Source organism: Falco cherrug, chromosome 7, assembly GCF_023634085.1.
Source record: "Falco cherrug isolate bFalChe1 chromosome 7, bFalChe1.pri, whole genome shotgun sequence".
Lineage (NCBI taxonomy): Eukaryota > Metazoa > Chordata > Aves > Falconiformes > Falconidae > Falco > Falco cherrug.
In genome coordinates this window covers 42,204,479-42,225,509 of record NC_073703.1, presented here as the reverse complement: position 1 = coordinate 42,225,509, position 21,031 = coordinate 42,204,479, and the positions used below count along the sequence as shown (strand labels likewise).

The 21,031-nt window shown below is 46.2% G+C and overlaps 1 protein-coding gene across 1 annotated transcript in view; it reads left to right on the top strand.

Annotated features, from left to right (window-relative positions):
• The window catches only part of LOC102048716 (ras and Rab interactor 3), a 175,240-nt gene extending 158,713 nt beyond the window's left edge, over positions 1-16,527 (top strand). The window contains exons 24-27 of the mRNA XM_055715960.1: positions 627-935; positions 9,488-9,619; positions 13,215-13,378; positions 15,332-16,527. Coding sequence (XP_055571935.1) covers positions 627-935; positions 9,488-9,619; positions 13,215-13,378; positions 15,332-15,640 — 914 coding nt within the window. The 3' untranslated portion in view covers positions 15,641-16,527. The remainder of the gene's footprint in view (positions 1-626; positions 936-9,487; positions 9,620-13,214; positions 13,379-15,331) is intronic.
• Positions 16,528-21,031: the final 4,504 nt, after the last annotated feature.

Genomic DNA, 21,031 nt, shown 5'->3' with positions numbered 1-21,031 from the left:
TTTCCTCATCCACAGGTGGTGTAAGAGATGACTTGAGTATCAGTAAATTAGAGTCACCTGAGTGGTAAGGGTGAGAAACTTCAGACCTGCTGCTGGTGTCTGCCTCTGAGCTGGTGGCTACAGCCCCTCTTCAGTCACTGCAGAGAAAGGGGCACTTTGAGGATGCAATTAATTTAATCCCAAAGCAAATATCTCAAACAGGTCTGAGAGATATGTTGGAAGGGACATGAGATGAATCCTACACGGACGTCTGTAAGGGCAGGGCTGTAAAAAGAAGCACGGTTAGGTGAGGTTCCTCATCTCTTCACAGAGTTAGCTTTCCTGCTGCCTGACAGTGTCATGCTGGTCAGCCAGGAGTCAGGCAAAGACAGGCTGCTGGTAGCAGGACCTCTCCTACAGCTCCAGCGGCAGATACTGCACATTGATGTTCATCTCGAGCCTATTCAGGACTTCCGGACTTGGTAATGAAACATTTACTTTCTGGGATGTAATTTCTGTTCCCTGCTCACAGCTATGCAGTAGTGCATGAATAACCAACCACATGCTTTCTTAGGAGTTTTACTTGCACTTCTACTAATATGTTAATTATCTCTCATGGACTTTTGTATTCTCCCTTCTCTATGCAGAAGTGATTGCTGAGACGGCTTTGTACAAATGTGTCCTGAAACCTCTAAAAGAAGCCATTGATTCTTACTTAAAAGAAATCCACAACAAAGACGGATCTTTACAGCAGCTAAAAGAGAACCAACTTGTGATACAAAACACAACTACCACTGACCTAGGTGTCACGACCAGTGTGCCTGAAACTGTTGTGCTGGAAAAGATCCTTCACAAGTTCACAACCATGCACAAGGCCTACTCCCCAGAAAAGAAGATTGCCATCTTGCTGAAGTCCTGCAAACTCATCTATGACTCTATGGCTCAGGGAAACCCAGGTACAGCACTCCTACTGAAATGGTGTCCCTCACTGGTCCTTCTCCATGTATTAAGGGAACAGTGTTTATGGTACAGTTGATGTGGTAACATTCAGATTGGAGGTAACAGTGATGGTCAGTGTGTTTGGTATCAGCTGTCTGCAGGTTGTGTTCAGAATGGGGGCTGGTTAGCGACTGTGAAATTCTCTACACTAATAACAGCTATAAAATGTTACCTGGTTAATTTTAAGCTCCATAACTCCAGAAAACAGACATCTGTAAGTGGCTGGTTTATGGGTAATGTTCTTTTTGCACAGGTCTTCACACACTTCTCCATAAACCCTCAGAGCTCCGACCCAGCCTGTAGCAACTTAAGGTAAATTCTAGGAATGGCTCTTTGGGAAAAGTCTCTTGGTTTGGCCTTTACAAAGTTTTGCCTAAATTGAGAAGGACACACAGAATGCTAGTACTGATGCTTCAGTAAATTCCAAAAGCCGCTATGATGTGAGGAAGTATGTGCTCTGAGTATAAATATAACTTGGGCCTCAGGCCAACCACTAAATGCACACATTAGGCCCTTGGCCTGCAGACAGAGTGCATTTTTAAAGATAGACCAGGAAGCCACTTCCTTCAGGAATCTGTCTTGCCAGTTTAAGAGCTTTCTTTGTATACTGATGAGCTGATGACCAGCCATGCATATATTTGGAGAGAAGCCAGACAATAATTTGCAATAACTTGTGGTTGTTCATAAACTCAGAATCTCCAAAGGTGCTTTTAGCTGTTCTGCTTTATTTTGTACTGACAACAGCCTTGGAGTAGTCATGCAGGAATTCTGTCCCTTCTGAGCCTCATCTCAGGGTCATCCCTTGGACAGTATGCAGCAAGGTTCAATGACCAACCTAAACATGTTAACAGCAGAGCAAGAAGCCACCCCAGCACTAAGCCTAAGCGGAAGGCAGATAGTACCTCTCACTGTCTACAGGTATTATGAGAAGATTTGGACACATATAGGGGAATTTGTGGTAACTTTGTTAAAACAATTATGTTAAGTTCGAGAGTAAATTTGGTATAGATCAAAGACTTGCATGCCCCCTTAAAAAACACATAGAAGACACAATCTCCTTCCAATGCTGGTGGTGTCTTACCTGTCTGTCACACCTCAGCTCAGGGCTGGAATTTCTTGGTTGCAGGAAATGCCGTTGTGTCATTTTATGTAATAGAAATTAAGAGTCAGGGAAATAACTCAAAAACCCCTACATGTCTTAAAAGGTTGACATTCATGAAATCAGAGGATTTTGTTGTGGTATGCTATGCTAACCAAAGCATTTTGGCCAGCTCTGCTGTTTTCTCATGTTGAGTACTACTGCAGGCAGGGTGTAGGTCAAAAGCTGACTTCATTCCTGTGCATTCAGTTCCCTCTCCTATATATATGATCAGTAATGCAAATTAGGAGCTGGTCAGAAGAAAACTGGCCTGGAATTAAGGAAATGTACCCCAGTGAATTCAGACCAGAAAAGGAGGTTAAGGGGGGGGTGAATGCTACAATCTAACTCCTGGAAGACAGTGGACCTGGAGAGATTGAATGCAACATCCTGTAGACCCACTTAGAAGTGAAAAATGTGAAACCTCTTCAACAAAATTAACTGATCCCAGATCACTTTGACTTTCCACCTGGCAAAGACAAACATTCTGCAAACTCAAAAGTTTTTCTGACAGGGAATTCCCAGCTGTGGGCTGCTCAGACCAGATTTCAGCGAGTAGGAATTCTCCTCCTGCTCTCTGCCCTGGAAAGCAGCAACCCAGGGCCCCATCTGCTTTCAGCCAGCCCTGAGGCAGCACAGTGCTTTTAACACAGGAAGAGCAGAGGCCATGCTCGGCTTCCTGTGCAGTAGTCTGTTCTTCTTTTAGCTCCTTTTACTCGCTGCTGAATTAGAAAGTTCCCTCTTCTTCCAAGATCAGAGCAGCTGGAACACAAAGCTAATAATTCCTTCTGCTGCAGGACCAAAATCAGTCTACCTGTCACATGGTAATTACTTATGTTGCCTGGTTTAATTTGCAGTTTGGCAGCTCAGGCCAGGTCTTTATTCACTTTGCTGACCGTAGGATGAGCTGACCAGAGAACAGGGTTTCATCTCAAAGCAAAGTGCAAATACCACCAAATCAAGCACCCCTTTTTTTCAGACCTGTATGGGAACACAAGTTTTTTAACATTTTGAGACCCATGTACAGCAGTCCAGGTTTGGCCAGGGTGTCCCAACAGGTACGAAGTTTTCTTTAAAACTAGGGATAGGCTTACTCAGGAACATCTGTGTCTGTGCTAGTGCCCACCTCTGCACTGCTGCAAGAGTCATGAAACTTTGAAGTCAGCCTTGACTGACTGACTGAAGGTATATCAAGCTATTTTAAGAAAGGAGTTCTTTGGTTTGATTGAAATTCATACTACATGAAAAAATCTGCCTGAAAAATTCACTGTGGTTGAAGTCCCTGATACATGACTATGAACTGAATGGGTCAGATCCTCAGCTGGCTTGAACTAACATTTATCCCTCAAGTTGAAGGCAATCAACTTTTGAATCTGATTCATCACAAAGAATCAGGAAGGCAACTTCACAATCTTTGTCAATACACCTTTCTCCCAACAGACCGCTGAGTACAACTCTAAGATATAAGTCTATGGTGAAGTAGGACTCATTACAGCTACATGTAGTTGTAGGTGGCCACAGATGGGTAACATGTCTGGCTTCTCATTATAGACAATGGAGACTTACTCACTGGAGTTCAGTTGATTCATCTGGCTAGATGTAGGTGTCTGCTTTAGGGTGAGATGACTCATGACAAACTCCGCTGACGATATTGATTAGTCCATCATTGGCTATAAAAGGAGTTTAGGGGTACTGGTTCAGACGTTCACATGTAGAGTGTAGGTAGTGGTATTAGTAAGTGAATCCTCCCCAAAGGGACAATTATTATACCATGGTGGTGTCTCAGTGAGCTTTTCCAAGTTCTGCACAAACTTAAATAACAGCAACATATGCCTCCAAGAATGTAACCTATGATCTAAAAATATGTAACCTGACTGCTAAAGATACTAGGAGTAGTTAGTACGAATAACAAGCATTAAAAGAATTAAAAAGAAGAGTCTGGAAATCCAATCCACCCCTCACAAACTGGCTGGCATTTTTTTGTGGCATTTTTTCATCTGCGCATTAGAAAAAGTAAGAGGCAGGACTCATGGGGAGCTGTAAGCTCCCACTTCTCTGACTGCACCTGCATTTGGAAGGCATGCCCAAATACCACAGAGAGAGTCAGGCACATAGCTGATTTATACAGAGGAACTGTAATCTTATGTAGAAACAACCTACTAATTATTTATCTTTCAGAAATACCTTTACTCAGACAAAATGTCAAAGGTATATTGCGTGGTAGCAGTAGAATGAGGATCTGCTTTTTGCTCTATCAAAACCACAAGCGACACTTGTGGAGTGATAAACAAGATGCAAATCTGCAATGTGTGGTGTATACTGGCAGTGGTAAGCCTGGAGCACCCACCCTTGTGCTACCTGGGAGCTACCACTCTGTGGAAGAGAACTGATGGAAAAGCAAAAATAGAGGAGCAGTAGGCATTGGTTTATGAAGAAATACTGTGTGAGACAAACACGCAAAACCTGATCAGTCCATGAGTGGGAAAGATCAGGCACGGAAAGGGTCAAAGCTTAAGCTGGAACTTTGAAAGATGGGGAGACTGCTTTCTGAGGAGATTCAAGATGAATGAACAGGGGAACAATTTTCTTACTGCAACATTTTTAACTTGTGGACTACCTAAGGTTATGAAGCTTCATTGTTTGAGTATCTTTGAACTGCACAGAGCTGGAGTATATGGTTCAAAACCAGTTTTGTACTAGTGATGGAGTTGGCTAGGTGACTGGCTCTAAAACATCTGATTTAATAATTCCTATTGCATAGTACCACATGGCTAACGCACAGTCTGCTTTTGGAAAAAGAGGATGGGTAGGACACATATTTCGTTGGAATATTTCTAGTCCTTAACTTTTAGAATGAAGTTTGCCATCCCCTGTAGGATTGAGCAGCTGGATATTAGTTGCCCTGATGCATTCCTGTATGGCTGCGCACTAGACAAAGGCATGGACATGCAGCAGTGTATCTTCAGTGGGGTAGCTGAGCTTGTGAAAAGGCCACTAGCCTCAAACTTCAGCAGCCAGTGTAGGACCGATACTAGAAGCTCTAAAACTATGTCAGAGCAATGCCACCACACTGCTCATTATCACATCTCACTTCTGAGAAGGAAAATAAAGCTATACATAACACCTTCACTTTGTTGTCTTTAGGAAGAGGATATTTGTATTAAGTTGCTATTAATGAAGGCTGATGGACTAGAGGTTATGTTTTTTCTGGCTAGCACAATGTCTACATTTGCATTAAAGAGTCTGTTCCCCTTGAAAAATTTGAACTAATTCTTCTGATCTGAAAAACATATTCTTTTTAAGTGGATTCATGCTGCCTGCATGTATTAACTCTCTTAATTCAACTATACCATAAATCAAACCTTGCTGAAGTAGTATGGGATAGACAAGAGACAGCAAAATGCTGGTGAGTGGAAGAATGGTAACAATCTTTTCTTACGATCTTGAACAGATCTCATTTAACCTTTCTGTACCTCAGCTTTCCCAGCTATAAAATGAGGCTAAAATTCGTATTCCCTGGTAAGCTGCTGCTAGTCATCATGCCAGTGGTTCTAAAATATTACAGCAAGGTGCAGAGCATCATCACTGTCTGCTGATTGTCAGAATATACATGGAGGGAAAAGACATGTATGAATGTGTTAAAATAGGCTGTAATTTCTTTATGGGGGCTTGGGCAAAATTCCAGTTGCTTTAAATCATGTATTTAATTAATAACCATCTATTCAAGTGCTGTATTCCAGCCAGGAGCTGACGTTGTATTTGCTTCACTATAAACATAACAGGATGAGTTTGTGGCAGAAGAGAAGGCTTATTTTAAGCTTCTTATAGATATTTATGAAATAAATGTTTCCTGATCCTGCAGGGAAGAAGGGGAAATAAAGCAAGCAAGTCATATCTGGAGTAAGACAATACCACCTTGAACAAGCAAGCTCAGTCCCAGTGTCACTGAGACCACTGGCAGGGTCAGAGCTAGATTTAACTCCATCAGCTGCAAATAGACCTCTCTGTGAGAGACCACAGATGGAGCTAGAAATGCAAGTTGGGGAACTTGGCTCTGGCCCAGATTGAAAGTGGAGCTGAGGAGGTAGCAGCCTGCAGAGAACATCCGTGCTGCAGCTCCCAGATGGATACTGGTTAGTGCCCTGCTGCCTTTCATGGCACAGGGAGCATGTGTGTTGCAGGATGCTAAGCAGCACCAACCTCAGGTGTCTTGGTTCACAGGCACTTTTTCATGTATCTTTGTGCCTCTTGGTCATATTTGAGTTGCTGACAGCACCTATTATCCCCATGGATGGATTGAGATACGGGCATCTCAGGGCCATACGTGGTCTGATGGCTGTACAGGTCTAAGTTAGTCCCTGTGCCGGCTGTTAATCCAAGGCAAGGAGAACAAGGGGAGGTTCAGAGTTCCGCCCTCTAAGGCACCTATCCTTTGGCTCCATGTGCAGTCGGTGGGGAGAAGCTGTTGCGATGCCTACAAGGAGCAGGCACAATATGCCATGCCTGACCTGCCCTAGGCAACACGGGAAGTTTGTGGCAACACACAGATCCTTGATGATTAGCTTTGCTTTTCTCTTGTTGACACCTACAGCTCCTGCTGACTTCAGCTTTAGCTACAGACGTGGGTATTTAAGAATTAGGCTTCATATTCCCACAAGTGGATTAAAATGATGTCTAGTAATTTATGCAGGTTATGAGCATACAGAATATGGAGAATGAGTACTCTTTCCATTATTGCAGTCAGACATCCCTGCTCTGAGTTTATTGATCAAAAAGAAACTGTATACCAGATTTTTGCATTTAAGCCATATAAACATCTGGAAGTCCAATAATATTTCTATGAAATCTTGAAGTTGAGAAAGTTTTATAAAAAGGGCTGGTGGGCAGAGCAGCTAAATCAGCTTAGAGAAATGAGATAGCAGTGAAAAATAATTGACTCAGTGCCTGCTTGTACATACAACCACTTCTCAGATAATAAATAAGAAATAGAGAGATTCTCTAGTTCTTGAAAAGAATCCTCTTAACTTTCATTTCAGTTGACACTAGAAGTTGATGGCTGGGGCCATGGAACTGTTTAGTTCCAAGTTGATGTTTCCACTCTGCATTGGTTGGTCAGTCCATTATCTGTTTGGTGATCTCTTTTGGTGACATTTTATTTAAAAACAAAAACAAAAACAAAACAGCATTTTTTTTCCAGTCAATAGGAATTCGTGTTGTGAAGTAGCAACTTCCTTGGATGCCCTAGCAGACACAACATGGATTGGTCATGAAAAAGAAGTGGTAGGGAAGAGAAAATTCTGCTATTGGTGTTGCACTGGAAATCCCTTGGCCTTCAGTAAATCAGAAGCACCCAGTCCATGCCACTGGTCAGTAACTACAACATCATAAAGAAAAAGTTTTTAAAGAAGGGTAGTAAGTGAGCCTAGCAAACTCTTTGGTACTTCATCTTCCTTTAGTTTTATGCAGAACTAACTCTGTTGGCATCTGATTTACTCAGGTCAAAAGGAGAACAGGGCTTTTCTCTGTGCAGTTTTTCTAGTACATTTCCATGTCTTAGTTTTGCTAGACAATATTAAATAGCTGTAATACTAAGCTGCTTGTGTTAATATATATGACAGTAATGAATTAGATCTTTCACAGAGCTGAAGCTTTCACAGAGGCATAAGCCAAGGCAACAACAGACAAACAAAATGTCCATCCAGCTGTTAATGAAACCATAAAGTCCTTTTATAGTTTGGTTGAAGACCTAAGGCTGTATCATTTAAGTAAAGGCAACCATAATAAAGCAAACAGAATTGAAAGCGTTAATCCAGCTTTCATTAAATAAATTGTCTTTGTTGCAGCATGTGGGGACTGTTAGACAGAGTTACAGCCCTGACGGTCTGTCATCTTCCAACAGTTTGTTTTAACTGAATCAACTTTCTGTTCACTAGATATTACTGGGTTTACTTTAAAGCCACATCTATTATATTTTTTTTAAAATCAGGGGCTAAGATCATGTTTATTTGAGGCTTCAGAAGAATATCTTTCTTTGCCAGTGCAGAATCTGTATCAGCTATGATGACAAAAAAGGAAAGCTGACTCATGGCAAAGACTTGAAATAAGTAAGTGGGAACATTTGAGAAATAGGAATTTGTGCCCTACCATGGAAAACCATGTGGACTATGGGCCAGAAATGGCTAGGGCATAATTTCACCAAAGCTACATCCAGGATAGCTTTGATTCTTTACAAGTGAGACACACATGGCCCATGAAACGACACACATGGCCCATGAAACGATACACATGGCCCATGGAACCAACACATGGAAGTGCTCAGATGAGGAAAAACTGCCCACAGTCTAAGGGAGGACATGCAGAATGAAAGCAATCTGGTCTTAGGTTAAGAGTAATGGTCAGCTCGGAATGTTGGGAAGATAGGTCTGTAAAGCAACTTGTTATTATGGGTTCCATGATGAACTTATGAGATGTTGGTGGAAAGTGAAAGCATCTTTCAAATAAGAAAAGTAACCCTTTGCGAAGCTTCAGTTTGGATTCTATTTTAAGTAGTAGTTATTTATAATAGTGACTGTTAACTATGTATGCTTTTTTGTCCTCGGAGATCCCAAAGAGCTCTTACAGCTTACATATAAGATCACTTTGTTGATTTTGTTGATAAGGATGTTTTAAACACAGGAAATTTTGAGCCCATGAGCAGCTGTTCCTGTAGCACTTGCTGCACACCAAGGCCAAAAACTAGTCTAAGTACAATGTGAAAGGCTTTTTGTTTTCTTAGACACCATGGCTGGAAAGATGCTTCCTCTTAAAATCCTAGCTTTTGGGAGACTGTTTTAATTAGGAACATGGAGTGTGATATTTTGCCTTCTGAAGGAAATCCTCAGTCCGAAAACCCACTATTCTATTTTCTGTTCTTTGGTCCCACATATCCAGCAAACCTAAGAGAATAAATATCCCTAATGCATGTAGACAACTTCACTGCTAACACTGCAAACCTGGATTGCAGTCTTGATGGCAGTGTCAAATCAGAGGGCTGAGCTGGCAGCCTTTACACTTTTCCAGGATTGTCATTTGTCTATGATCCATGAAGTTTAAGTTTCTTTTTCCCCGGTTAATAAAGAATGGCAGAAATGGAACTCACTGAAAATTTTCTAGCTCTTATTTTGGGCTTGAAGCAAGTTTACTTACTTTTAAAGTGAACTAGCTTTCCCTTTGTCAGCATTTTTCTTTGCTGATGCTTTCAAGCTTTAACTCTTCAGATAGTGTAAACTAAAGTCTGCAAAGGACATGCTGGCTGAGAAGCTGTCATTGTTGTTTGGGAACGTGTCTTTGTAGTAAGTTTATTGGGACCACTCTGTGTTTCTCTTTGCTCAGGGAAGCCCTACGGTGCAGATGACTTCCTGCCTGTGCTCATGTATGTGTTGGCCCGCAGCAATTTGGCTGACGTCCTTCTGAATGTGGAGTATATGATGGAGCTCATGGACCCTGCTCTGCAGCTAGGGGAAGGTAGGAGGAGTACAGTATCTGCTCTGGGGATATTCGCTTTGGAGATCATTATTTACCTTGCTACAGTGTTTGTGAAAGTGAGGTGGCAAGGCTCTGGCTAGGCTTTGTGGATAAACTTTGGCCAAGCTTTTATAAATCTGAGGCTTTAAAATTATTGTCAAACACTTTTAACTGTTTTTAGCAGTGCAGTGCCATTAGACACCAGCTAGAAAGGCAGGGACCCAGCATAAAAGGCTGAGAGAGTTGGGGTTGCTCAGCCTGGAAAAGAGAAGGCTCTTATAGCAGCCTTTCAACACCTAAAGGGGGCTTATAAGAAAGATGAGGACAGACTTTTCAGTAGGGCCTGTAGCGATAGGACAAGGGGGAATGATTTTAAACTAAAAGAGGGTAAATTTAGATTAGATATTAGAAAGAAATTCTTTACTGTGAGGGTGGCAAGACACTGGCACAGGCTGCCCAGAGAAGCTGTGGATGCCCCATCCCTGCAGTGTTCAAGGCCAGGCTGGATGGGGCTTTGAGCAACCTGGTCTAGTGGAAGGTGTCCCTGCCCATGGCCAGGGGGTTGGAACTAGATGATCTTTGAGGTTCCTTCCAACTCAAACCATTCTACAGGTCTGATTCTATGACAAATGAGAACTGAGTTGCTTGACTACTAACCTAGAGCAGAGGGATCTAGTTTCCTTGGCCCAAAGGCTGAAAAGTTAAAAGGTGTTCTCCTAAAATTAAACTGCTGCTGCAATCCATTGTGTGGACACTTTTTATTTATTCCAGTGAGAAAAGAACACATTTCTTCAACTGCATCATATGCCTAGAGCCATATATCATTCTCATGGCCACTCTACTCCTAAATTTGAGTGACCCCTTCGACAGTGTTCTCTGGCTGAGTATCATAGCAAGGCAAAGAAAGGAGAGTCACATTGGAGAGGAATATGGAGTTTGGATGTGAATAAAGACCTCTTCTATTACAGGGATAAATATGCCAGGGAACTGTGGGCCTTTAGTTACTGCTTGGGAAGCAAATGGTACTAACAGTGACGGGGGGAAAACAGATCATTTATCACCAGGTAGTCACCAAACCAATAAAATGGGTTTATTTTAGACTTTATAAGTACTGAGGTTCTAGAAGGGGGCTCTGGATGAGCAACAGCAGACAAATTTCATTTATATTAAATGGAGGTATAGGTCTGTAACAAAGAGCATGTCATCCCCGCACAGTGCAGAAGTGGGCAAAATTACTAACAGAATGAGCAGCAGCAATGCAATCGTATTAGTTAGGGCTTTCTGCACTGGCTGATTTTTCTGCTGAAAAGAATTGTTAGCAGAAAAAATGTTAGCCTAAGGAAAGCATTTTGCTGACATAACTAAGCTGGTTTTGGTAACTAGGCTTCCCACAGGTTCTTCGTTTCAAAAGGGCACACTACCAGGCGGGTTACTGAAGTCAGCGGGGTTGGGGAGCTCAGGGTATCAAAGGCAAAGCTGGCTGAAAGTTCTCTTAAGTCAAAGATGCAAAGACTGTGTGAGATGTGCCCTCCAGGCAAAGGGGAAAAATTAAGTGAGGCAGTTCCAGATCGAACTGGCTGAAATAATCACATCAGAAAGGAGACTAGGAGTAACTGGGGATACAGGGAATGGAAAAAAAAGAAAAAAAAAAAAAAAAGAACACTTCAATGAAGACATCTCTGAGATTGCAAAGTGCAGGGCTGGAACAGGAACTGGCAAAAGTTAACTTGAGTTAGGCCTTTCAAAGTTAAATGGCAAAAGGTGATTCAGGCATTGAGATACAAGGGAAAAAAGGAAAGCAGAAGTGAGGAAACTGTGAAGTTATGTGAGGTCAATACACAAAATCATTTAAATCTGGCCTCCAAATTAAAACTTTACTTTTAATTTTATAACAACAGTGATGTGGATTACTGGGGCAAAGGCAAGGACAGAAGATGGGGAATGACTGTGTGGAAATAAGATACTGGAAAGTGGAAGAAAAATTAATCCTTAAAGAAGATGTCATAGGGGGCTAGGAGATCTTCCTCCCTGAATTATGAGGGAAGGGCTACACCAGGCTGCAGGTCCCATCCTGGTCAGAACAGGAGGAATGACAGACAGGGGAAGGCAGTAACTATGTTTAAGACAGGGAAAGTGGCACTGGCAAACCTGTTATCGGGCAGCATGTCGTGGGAGACAACACAGAAGTGGTGTTCTGGGTGTGTGCAGGCCCACACAGCTGTGGGACGCTCCTCATCGGATCCACCCGAGTACAGACAGTAAGATGGCAGCGACTTGTCTCTCCTCTCCCCCGCCAAACTCTGACGGTGCTCTGCAAAGGCCGCCCTTCCTGCCCGCCCCCGCCGAAGCGGCCCGCCGCGGTGGCTGCGGGGCTGGCCGGGGCGGCGCGGCGCCGTTAGTGGTGTGGCAGTGCCACCCCGCGGCAGCGGCCGCCGTGGGGCCCCTCACCGGCCAGCACCCCCGCCGCGCCGCCGGGCGAGCCAGCGCTGGGCCGGCCCGGGCCGGGCCGAGGCAGCCGCGGGGGGCGCCGTGCGGGCCCGGGGCGGCCGCTCGCACCGCTTCAGCCCGGCGCGCTGTCGCCTGGGGGCCCGGGGGACGCGTCCCCACCCTCGCTGCCCCCGGGACGCCGCGGGGCTGCTCCAGCAGCTGCCCGCTGCCCTCTCGCAGGAGAGCCCGGGCTGAGCCCCGGGGCAGCCGGCAGAGCCAGCGCTGCGGGTGAGCGGTGCTGGGGTGCCATGCAGCCTGGGCAGCCCCCTCCTCATGTTAACCCTGTCCTCATACCAGGGCTTACCTCCTGCTTTGCTGACGAACCCTGTGCTTATCATGAGCTTCCCTGGCTGCTGGAGCTGGTTACTTGTTGCAGCAGCAGTCAGGGAGTTTCTGAAGGAAAAGGGCTGGCTGTGGGCTTTTCCTGCTTTGTCCCCGGTTTCTCTGTTTTAGCAAGATTTACCCAGCAACTCTGAACAGTCCAGGAATTACTCTCAGCCAAGCAGCTGGGCTCCCTGTCTAGTTGATAGAGATGGAGGGACTACAGGGTAACTTGTCCTTACAGGTCTGAGACATCCTGCAACAATGCTGAGCCCACAGGGGACCTAAACATTAGAGGGGCTGAATCCAGGCCTTATACTTTTCCTACAGAGCGCTCACTATGATTGTTACTTTCCCCCTGCATTATGGGGAATGCTCAGGAGCCCAGATTACTTACTTGTTGTACTGGCCTTGTTAAGCACAACACAATGATGGCCGTGCCCCCAAAACCAAACCATCTGTGGTCAAAGGCGTTGGTTTGGGTTTGTTTGTGAGACCTGCTTTTGTACTCATTTACCTTCAGTCTCTGTTTCCTCCTAGGGCACCTACAGCCTCAGCAGTCTGGGCAGTGACATTGCTGTGAAGCAGAAGGAGGTGGAGGACGCTGGTTGTTAGGTGTTCCTTCTCTTGGGTTAACATCAGACACCCCTGCAACTCCCTGCAGCGAGGCCCAGATAGTGCGAGTGTTAGACAACTGCCACTGCACGGGCACAAGCAGTCAGGATGGAATTGGAAATGGATGGCCTGTGCTGGTGTGATGTTTATACAAGACCACCTTCTTTTGCAGGCTCCTATTATTTAACCACCACCTATGGGGCACTGGAGCACATCAAGAACTACGACAAAATCACTGTCACACGGCAGCTGAGCATGGAGGTGCAGGACTCCATTCACCGCTGGGAGCGACGGAGGACACTGAACAAGGCGCGGGCTTCCCGCTCATCAGTGCAGGTAGCTGACGTTATTTTCTAGGGAAAAAGCCTGGAAGATGAACATGCTCTCACTATACTAAGTTTTAATATGATAATTATTTTTTTAAGGTAACCCAAATCACTATTAAAAAACAAGAGTACATACATACAGTGCAAGATTTCTAAATTTTAAAAAACACACCTCATTTGAAATATATAATACTTAACAAAATGCATTTTGAAATCTTGAAGTACTCTCACAACAGTATAATTTTAAATATGACTGCAGAGTGATTTTGTTGTGCTTTCTTGAAGGAGGTACGCTAGAGGCCTTCACGTGTGGAGAGCTGTGGTGGGGAGGCAGGGAGCCCTTCTCCTGCATCACCCTTAGGGGCTGGGGGAATCACAGAGTCATAGAATGGTTTGGGTTGGAAGGAACCTTAAAGGTCATCTAGTTCCAAACCCCTGCCACAGGCAGGGACACCTTTCACTAGACCAGGTTGCTCAAAGCCCCATTCAGCCTGGCCTTGAACACTGCCATGGATGGGGCATCCACAGCTGCTCTGGGCAGCCTGTGCCAGTGCCTCACCGCCCTCACTGAAGTAAAGAATTTCTTTCTAATATCTAATCTAATTCTACCCTTTCTCAGCTTAAAGCCATTATTACCCTTTGTCCTATCACTGCATGCCCTTGTAAAAAGTCCCTCTCTGGCCTTCTGGTAGGCCCCCTTTAGGTACTACAAGGGGGTATGTTAATGAGCTAAGCTGAGATGTGAGCAGGCTATGTGGGGGTGGTTCCTAGATGGCAGAAAGATGTAGGAGGACCTGAGACGTCTGGAGGGCCGGTCAGATGAGCATCTTCCAGAGTCTGGCTTTACCTGTCTGGCAGCAGGGAAGACCAAATAATGTCAGGTTAGCTTTGAAGCCCATGCTGTGTGTGGCCTGGTGAAGACCTCCCCACGCACCAGAGGGAGAGGGTCCCAGGAGAGATGGGTGTTTGGGGCCTCCAGCCATGATGAGGCTGGCTCCAGGACTGGGGTGCCCTGTCAGCCCCACGTCCTTTGATCAAATTGACACCCACAGGGAGGCAGCAAAGGCTACGTCTCAGGTTCTGTAAAGCCTTCACAATGCAAAACTGAAAATTGTGAATGCTTCCCCAGAAGATTCCCACCACCTCCAGCAACATTAAGGCAGGGTTTTTGTTCCTTTGAGTGAGAGGTAACATCAGAGACACGTGAGCCCATCCTGGCAGAGGTAAACAGCTTGCTGATGTGCCCCTGCACATCCCTCTGGCTGCCTTAATCATCTGCAGAGATACACCAAAATTCCTGGAAATTTTTTTGACCTTCACAGATACAAATTAAACACACAGGTTCCACCGTGACCAAAAGCTCTCTATATTCTGTTCCTCACGAGTTTGGCAGGAGGAAAGTTGTCCCAACAGTTGTTACGGCCTGAAACGGGATACAAGTAAATCAGCCTCCTCAGCATAACAACATAACTTCTTGTTTCCTTACTGAGGGAAGGAAGTTTGGAGGACACGCTCTCAAGATGCTGTTTGGGTGATGGAGTTGCAAAGGTCGCCACACTGCTAGTCCTTTCCTGTTACTGTGAGACGGGGTTTTCAGGCCAGATCTCTGAGGTTTTGGCTTGTTACTCTGGTCTTACTACTTTGCACCCTATTTCTTCAGGAGCTGTAGAAAGGTGGGAGAAGGAACTGCTGCAGACTGCTCCTTAAAATCACAAAAAAGCTTTCACTTACGTGTCTTTATAGGGCTAATTATTTCATTATTTGTTAGTTTAAGTATTTGCTGATTGAGAGGTTGTTTATCAGAGGGGACAGAAGAGAGAATAACTGGGGCATTAGAGGAGACTGGAGGATATTTGGGAGCATTTAGGAGCTCTAATCAGCTAGAGTTTTGGGCTGAATTCTGCCTCCTTCAGTCCCAAGTCACTGTGCTAACTGCAAGATCTATCCTCATGTATCTCTTCAGGACTTCATCTCTGTTTCCTTTCTGGAAATCGGTGCTCAGTCAAGGACACTTGCTTCCCGGAACGACACCACAGCTGAGCAGCTGAGCCAGCAGTGTGCCGAAAAGTTTGAAGTCTCCCATCCCAAGGATTATGGACTCTTTGTTTATGTTGATGACCAGTGGCTGCAGCTGGACAAAGACGCCCTTCCTCACCATATCAAAGCCTCCCTGCTGAAGAGTGAAATCAAGAAAGATTTCCATTTTATTTATAAACCAATAGATCATAAAGCCCCACCAGTTCCAATTGTCAAAGAGTCAGACTTTCCCTAAGGGCCATGCTGCTCTTCTGTTGTGTTTGCTGTCATCCTGGAAGGGCTGGAGAGTTTATCTCATGACATCCTCTGGTATCTGCAGACCTCAGAAAATCTCTGGAGCATGGCCTTCGACACAGGGCAGATGTGCTAATTGTAGATGCTGTCTTAATACAGGGCATTTCTCAGCAGAGTTCATTTGCAGAAATAAAAGGAGCATTCAGGAGAACATTCATCCTTTGGAAAACTTGAAGTATGAAACCTCAGAACCTCCCACTGGCAATGTCACAGAATGTAAATGGACAGTGGAGAAAATCCAGAGATCTTGCCGAGAAGGGGACTTTTACTCCATAATAAATTATGGCAGGTGTGAATCATCTCTGTGCACAAGGCCTGTGTCTGCACACACCTCAATGCTATCTGGAGGTAAGACTACGTTTATGCCTTATAGTATCTGTTCACCCAGTTTGAATAAATTGAGTCTTAGACGTCTAATGTATTCAGTGGCATAGGGTTGCCTCCGGTAGCAGAACTCCATCTCTGTCTTGCTGTCTACAACATGCCATTGCCTTTGAAATTCACACAATTACAGACCATGTAAGATGATCCTGTACCTTCACTAAAAATACATTTTCTGCCGTCTATTTGTCACTGAAATCAGGTAGCTTAGGCATTTTCATCAATGTATTTTTCTTAAAGATTGAAAGTCTTCACCGCCAGTTTTACATGTACAGCAGTTTTAATCACAGTGGTTGTATGATAGTGTCATTGGTTATTATATATTTATTTCCATGTGTGATACAGTGCTATTATTTTAAAATAAGTGTTTGTAAAGAACTTAATAATTTTCCCAGTGTAGCAAACCAGATAAAATATGAAAGTAAAAAAGAGCTAGTATTAATTATCTGTCCTTTTTTACCTGGATATAATTTTCTCTAGTGTTTTCATAGCTATAAGTCCCACCAGGTTATTACTTTAATAAATTCAGGATGCTGCAGATAGAAATTGCTGGTTTTCCTTTCTACCTGTATTTCAGTCATTCTGTCATTGCAGACATATTTCCTTGCAAACCTGAATTCCCGCAGAATAAATAGAACCAATGCAAAAATGCATGTCATGAAATTACAAAAAAAGTGTCCAGGATTGGATAATGGAAGCAGGAACCTTAATTGCAAGACAGATCCATGTCTTCTGGGTGCCTTCATTCCCACTGTGAAACCAAGTTGCTGGATTGTCTGCATGTGGGAGACAAGTAACCTCAACTGCAGCTACAGCCTTGGGTCAGGCCTAGCAAAGCTCTGCTTAGGAAGAGAAGGTGTTTCGCTGTGGGTTTTGCTCAAAGCTACTATTGTTTCCTTCCACCGACATTCAAAGAAAGAACTGGGGCATGCTGGGCCAGGTTGCCCATGGTCCCTGCCTTACTCCTGAAGCTCCAAAGGCAAAATGGAATTGCATGTTACCTGATCACTCTCTTAGCCTCTGGAGCTTGAAACGTCTTCGTCTACTGCCCCAGCTGTAGCATGCACTGGCCAAATCTGCACACAGATAGCAAACCAGTGCTGTGTATCTGCCAGCTGGGGCTGCGTGCACGTCTTGTCAGGAAGGGAGAGCAATCAAGAATGAGGAACAGTGAATAACTGCAATCTTGGTTTCCAGGACATCATGCGCAGAGCTTGCAGTGTGTGACACCAGCACTGAGCTGACTCCAAATTCATCGTTACTTCTGCTTGTGTACAGCTGTTGGCACATCCGCCATGCCGCTGGGCAGCACACCTGCAGAATGCTGGAGCTGAACCCCTCCCTCGCACTGCCATTAGCCTCCTGCAGGTCAGCATGCTCCTGCTGGGAGCCTGTGCTGCTCTCAGAGTGGCACTCGGGATGCCATGACCAAACCTGAGATACAGGTTTCCAGTACCGATCTGATGGAGGGGATGCTGCTCTCCGGGCACTCACAGGTATTGCTGCCTCCAGTGCCTCCCCAGGGCTGTCAGCCCCTGCCCTAGTGATGCTGCAGCAGGGCTGGTCTCCAGCATCCCCCAGCTATGTCCCAGCCTGGCCTCAGCCTGTCCCCAGCCCCAGGGAGGTGCCTGATGCCCAGGACTGGGGCTGCCCCTGGTGCTCCCTGCTGTCCCACTCCTGGCTGTAGCAGTGGGACAGACCTCCAGCGAGCCCGGTGGCCCTGGGAGCTGCTGGCCTCTCTGCCCCAATGGGAGCCTCCTCATGTCAGTCCTGCAGGCTGTGGTGAGGATGTCAGCTCTTGTCCTTCCACCAATGGCTTGGTGGCAGGCCCTCACCAAGGGGCTAGGTACAGGGTCACCCTGGGTGCTCCGGCTGTGGGGCAATGTGTCCTCACCCTGCCCAGCTCCTTGGCCCACCACCACCCCTGAGTGCTAGGCAAGCTCATGGCAGTTTCCCCCCCTGCGGTGGAAGCAATGCCGGTAAATACCTGACACACAGCACAGAGAGGCTGGTTGTCCCGCTTCCACCATAGGTGTCATCGGTGATCTGCTCCGTGTTGGCCATACTGAAGACGATCTGGACTGTCACCCCTGGGGTGGCAGCAGGAGGGTCCAACCTCTGGGCAGCATCACTTATGAACCTTCCTTTTTTCTCAACCACCCCACACACACACACCCTCTCCAAATCCTCTGTTTTACACCTGGTCTCCCAAAGGCAACACCTCCCCTGCCTCTCACCTCCCTTCCACACCCAAACCATGGGCCCAGACTAGCTCTGGCCCACCTCCCACTGGCCTCCTCACCTCTCTTGATAGGACTCCAAGCCATGGACCCACCTTACCTTGCATTACCTATGCACAGGTATCACACTGCCTGGGGTCCACGTATGGCGGGACTGGGGCTGCCAGACCCATAGATCGGGGGGGAGGTGGGGTGCGTCTGACCAGCAGCTTAGTTCTGCCTTGGCTGCTGCGAGTTATTTTAAGCCCCAGGAGCAAAGATGCAGATGTCTGCCAAAGTCCTTGGCACGATCAGGTTATCTTTATACTGTAACATTCACAGTTAATAAGCCTAAAGTAATCTCATGGGGGTGAGGCCAAAGTAGAAACAGGCAAGGAAGGAAGCTAGGGCAGATCTGCTGGGTATTTCCAAAGAGCAACCGCACCTTGCATTAGCCAGGGTCAAGCAACAGATGGACGAAGTGAAGCACAGTGTCCTGGGATGGCTGAGTCAGCAGCTGGACCTCGGGGCAAGGGGAAACCATAGATTATACAGGTGATCAGTGGAGCCCGTGGAAACCACGACAGTGTTAAATCACTGCAATCCAAAAGGGCTTCGACTAAAATTTACCAAAGCCTAGTCCCAAAATCAGACCTGCAGATCCCAGTTTTCAAAATGCAAGGAGTGCCAGCTGAATTTTTGTGAGCTTTTACACAGGCTCTCAAATTGCACATGCAACATTTTCATCTGGCATAACAGCTGGAAATCTCTGATTTGATTTGCAAAGGTTGCCATGGCTCTGCTGAGCTCCAAGATTATCGACAGTAATGCCAGTTACCGTGCCTGGCTGCGAGCTGCCTGGAAGGAAATCCCTGTGCTGGGGCTCAGTGCAGAGCAGGGCTTGCTCTGAAGGCATGGGGCACCTGGCCTGTTTGGTCACATGTATAAACCACCAGCAACAACTTTGCTAAACGTACAGATCTGGGGTACAGGGGTGACCGCGCTCCTCCAGGGCCTGACCAGAGCTGTGCCTTGTCAGGGAATGCAAGCTGGGAGATGACCGAAAGGATGGGGTCCTGGAGGACAGCAGGATGGCTGCTGCCTCTCCAAGCTCACAACTCAGCGGTGGGACTCGGGCCCTGTCTGCACCAGGGTCACGCAAAACCAGCCTGTCTGGAACAAACGTGCTGTTGTTTTGGTGACCCTGGCGAATCTCAGAGTCCCCAGCTGGAGCGGTTCAGCATGTCCCTTCACCCGGACCCTGGTGCCCAGGGTCTTGTGCTGCTTTGGGCTGATATCTGACACTTTGGGTGGTGAGAAAAAAAAAAAAAAAAGTAAAATGTGGGAATTAAATGGGCATTTTTAAATGCTTCATGGGATTTTATTAATTCGCTTTGCCATGGGGTTTCCTCATGCTGCAGCCCAGGCGAGGAGGAAGCAGCCCAGTCTGGTGATCTGCAGCCTCCCCTGGTTAGTCAAGATGGTCATGCCGTGACTCATGCACTGGCCCTCACACGGAAATCAGCAGACAGGAGTGTTTCAGGAGACTTTGACCAAGGAGGCTTGTGCAATACAGCCAAGGCCTCCTCAAAACACACACTCGCAAAGAAATGTGCAACAATTGCTCATGTACTCACAAGCAAAGGAACCCAGTGCGAGAGCGAGGAAGAGGGAGACCTGCTGCTGAACCTGGCGACTCCTGCAAAGAAAAAACAAAAAGCCCATGTGGCCACCTCCTGTGCAGAGCTGATTTAACGCCACTTTGCAGCCAGTGATACCATCTGTCAATAATTCACTGAAATGATTACACCGACAGATCCTGTATAACCTAAAATAAAAGCCGCTGAAATCAAAGGCAGTTTTCCTGTGGATTTTCTGGGCCTCATCATGCATCAGTCACCAACTGTACTTTGAAACCCGTCATGAGCCTGGCTTTTTTCCACAGGCTTGTGGAGTCACTCAGGCTGGCAGGGACCCCTGGAGGTCACCAGTCCAACTCCTGCTCAGGTGGGGCTGCCTCCCAGGGCTGCTGGGGGCCTCAGCCTTCCGTGGGGCAGGTCTCCAGGGCTGGAGGTCATACAGCCTCGGCAGGGCCCTGGTCCAGCACTTCAAACCCTTGCAGTGTGAAAAATGGTTTCCTCCTAGCCATGCCAAACACCCTGCCTGTCCCACCAGAGTCCCTCCTTGGATGGACGTTGCTCCTGTAGGACACTGGCCGACTCTGCCTGCGCCTCATGGAGTTACAGACTTGTAATATTTCTGTTGTCCCCTGCCTCTTTTGGGGTATCGTGTCCCTAGGAAGGAAGCAGCTGCTGATTCAGAATTGCATGAGCTCTTGGCATGAAATGCTGCTTAGTCAGGACTTTAGCTTGTGTCCTTTCCCTCCGCTGCCCTTCCATCCCTGTTCCCACAGGGCAGAGGCTGAGCACAGAGCAAGAGGCCTTCAGCCTCCTGCCCCGAGACGGGCACGGCTGCTCAGCACTTACCTTAAATCGTCCTGGTGAGAGAAGACACAACTCGGTCCGGCCAGAGCTGAACTACTACTGCTTACTGCAATCCTTCAAAAAGTGCACTACAACTCCAGGTGAACTGCCTTCTGCTTCATTGCCAGTAGAGAAGGGAGGGTGGTTACACGCGCTCTGAACAAAACTATGTTCCGTGTAAGTTTGCATTATATAGAACTAGTCAGCATATAGCACACGGCGGAGGCTGATCGCGCCTCCTGCCCTCCA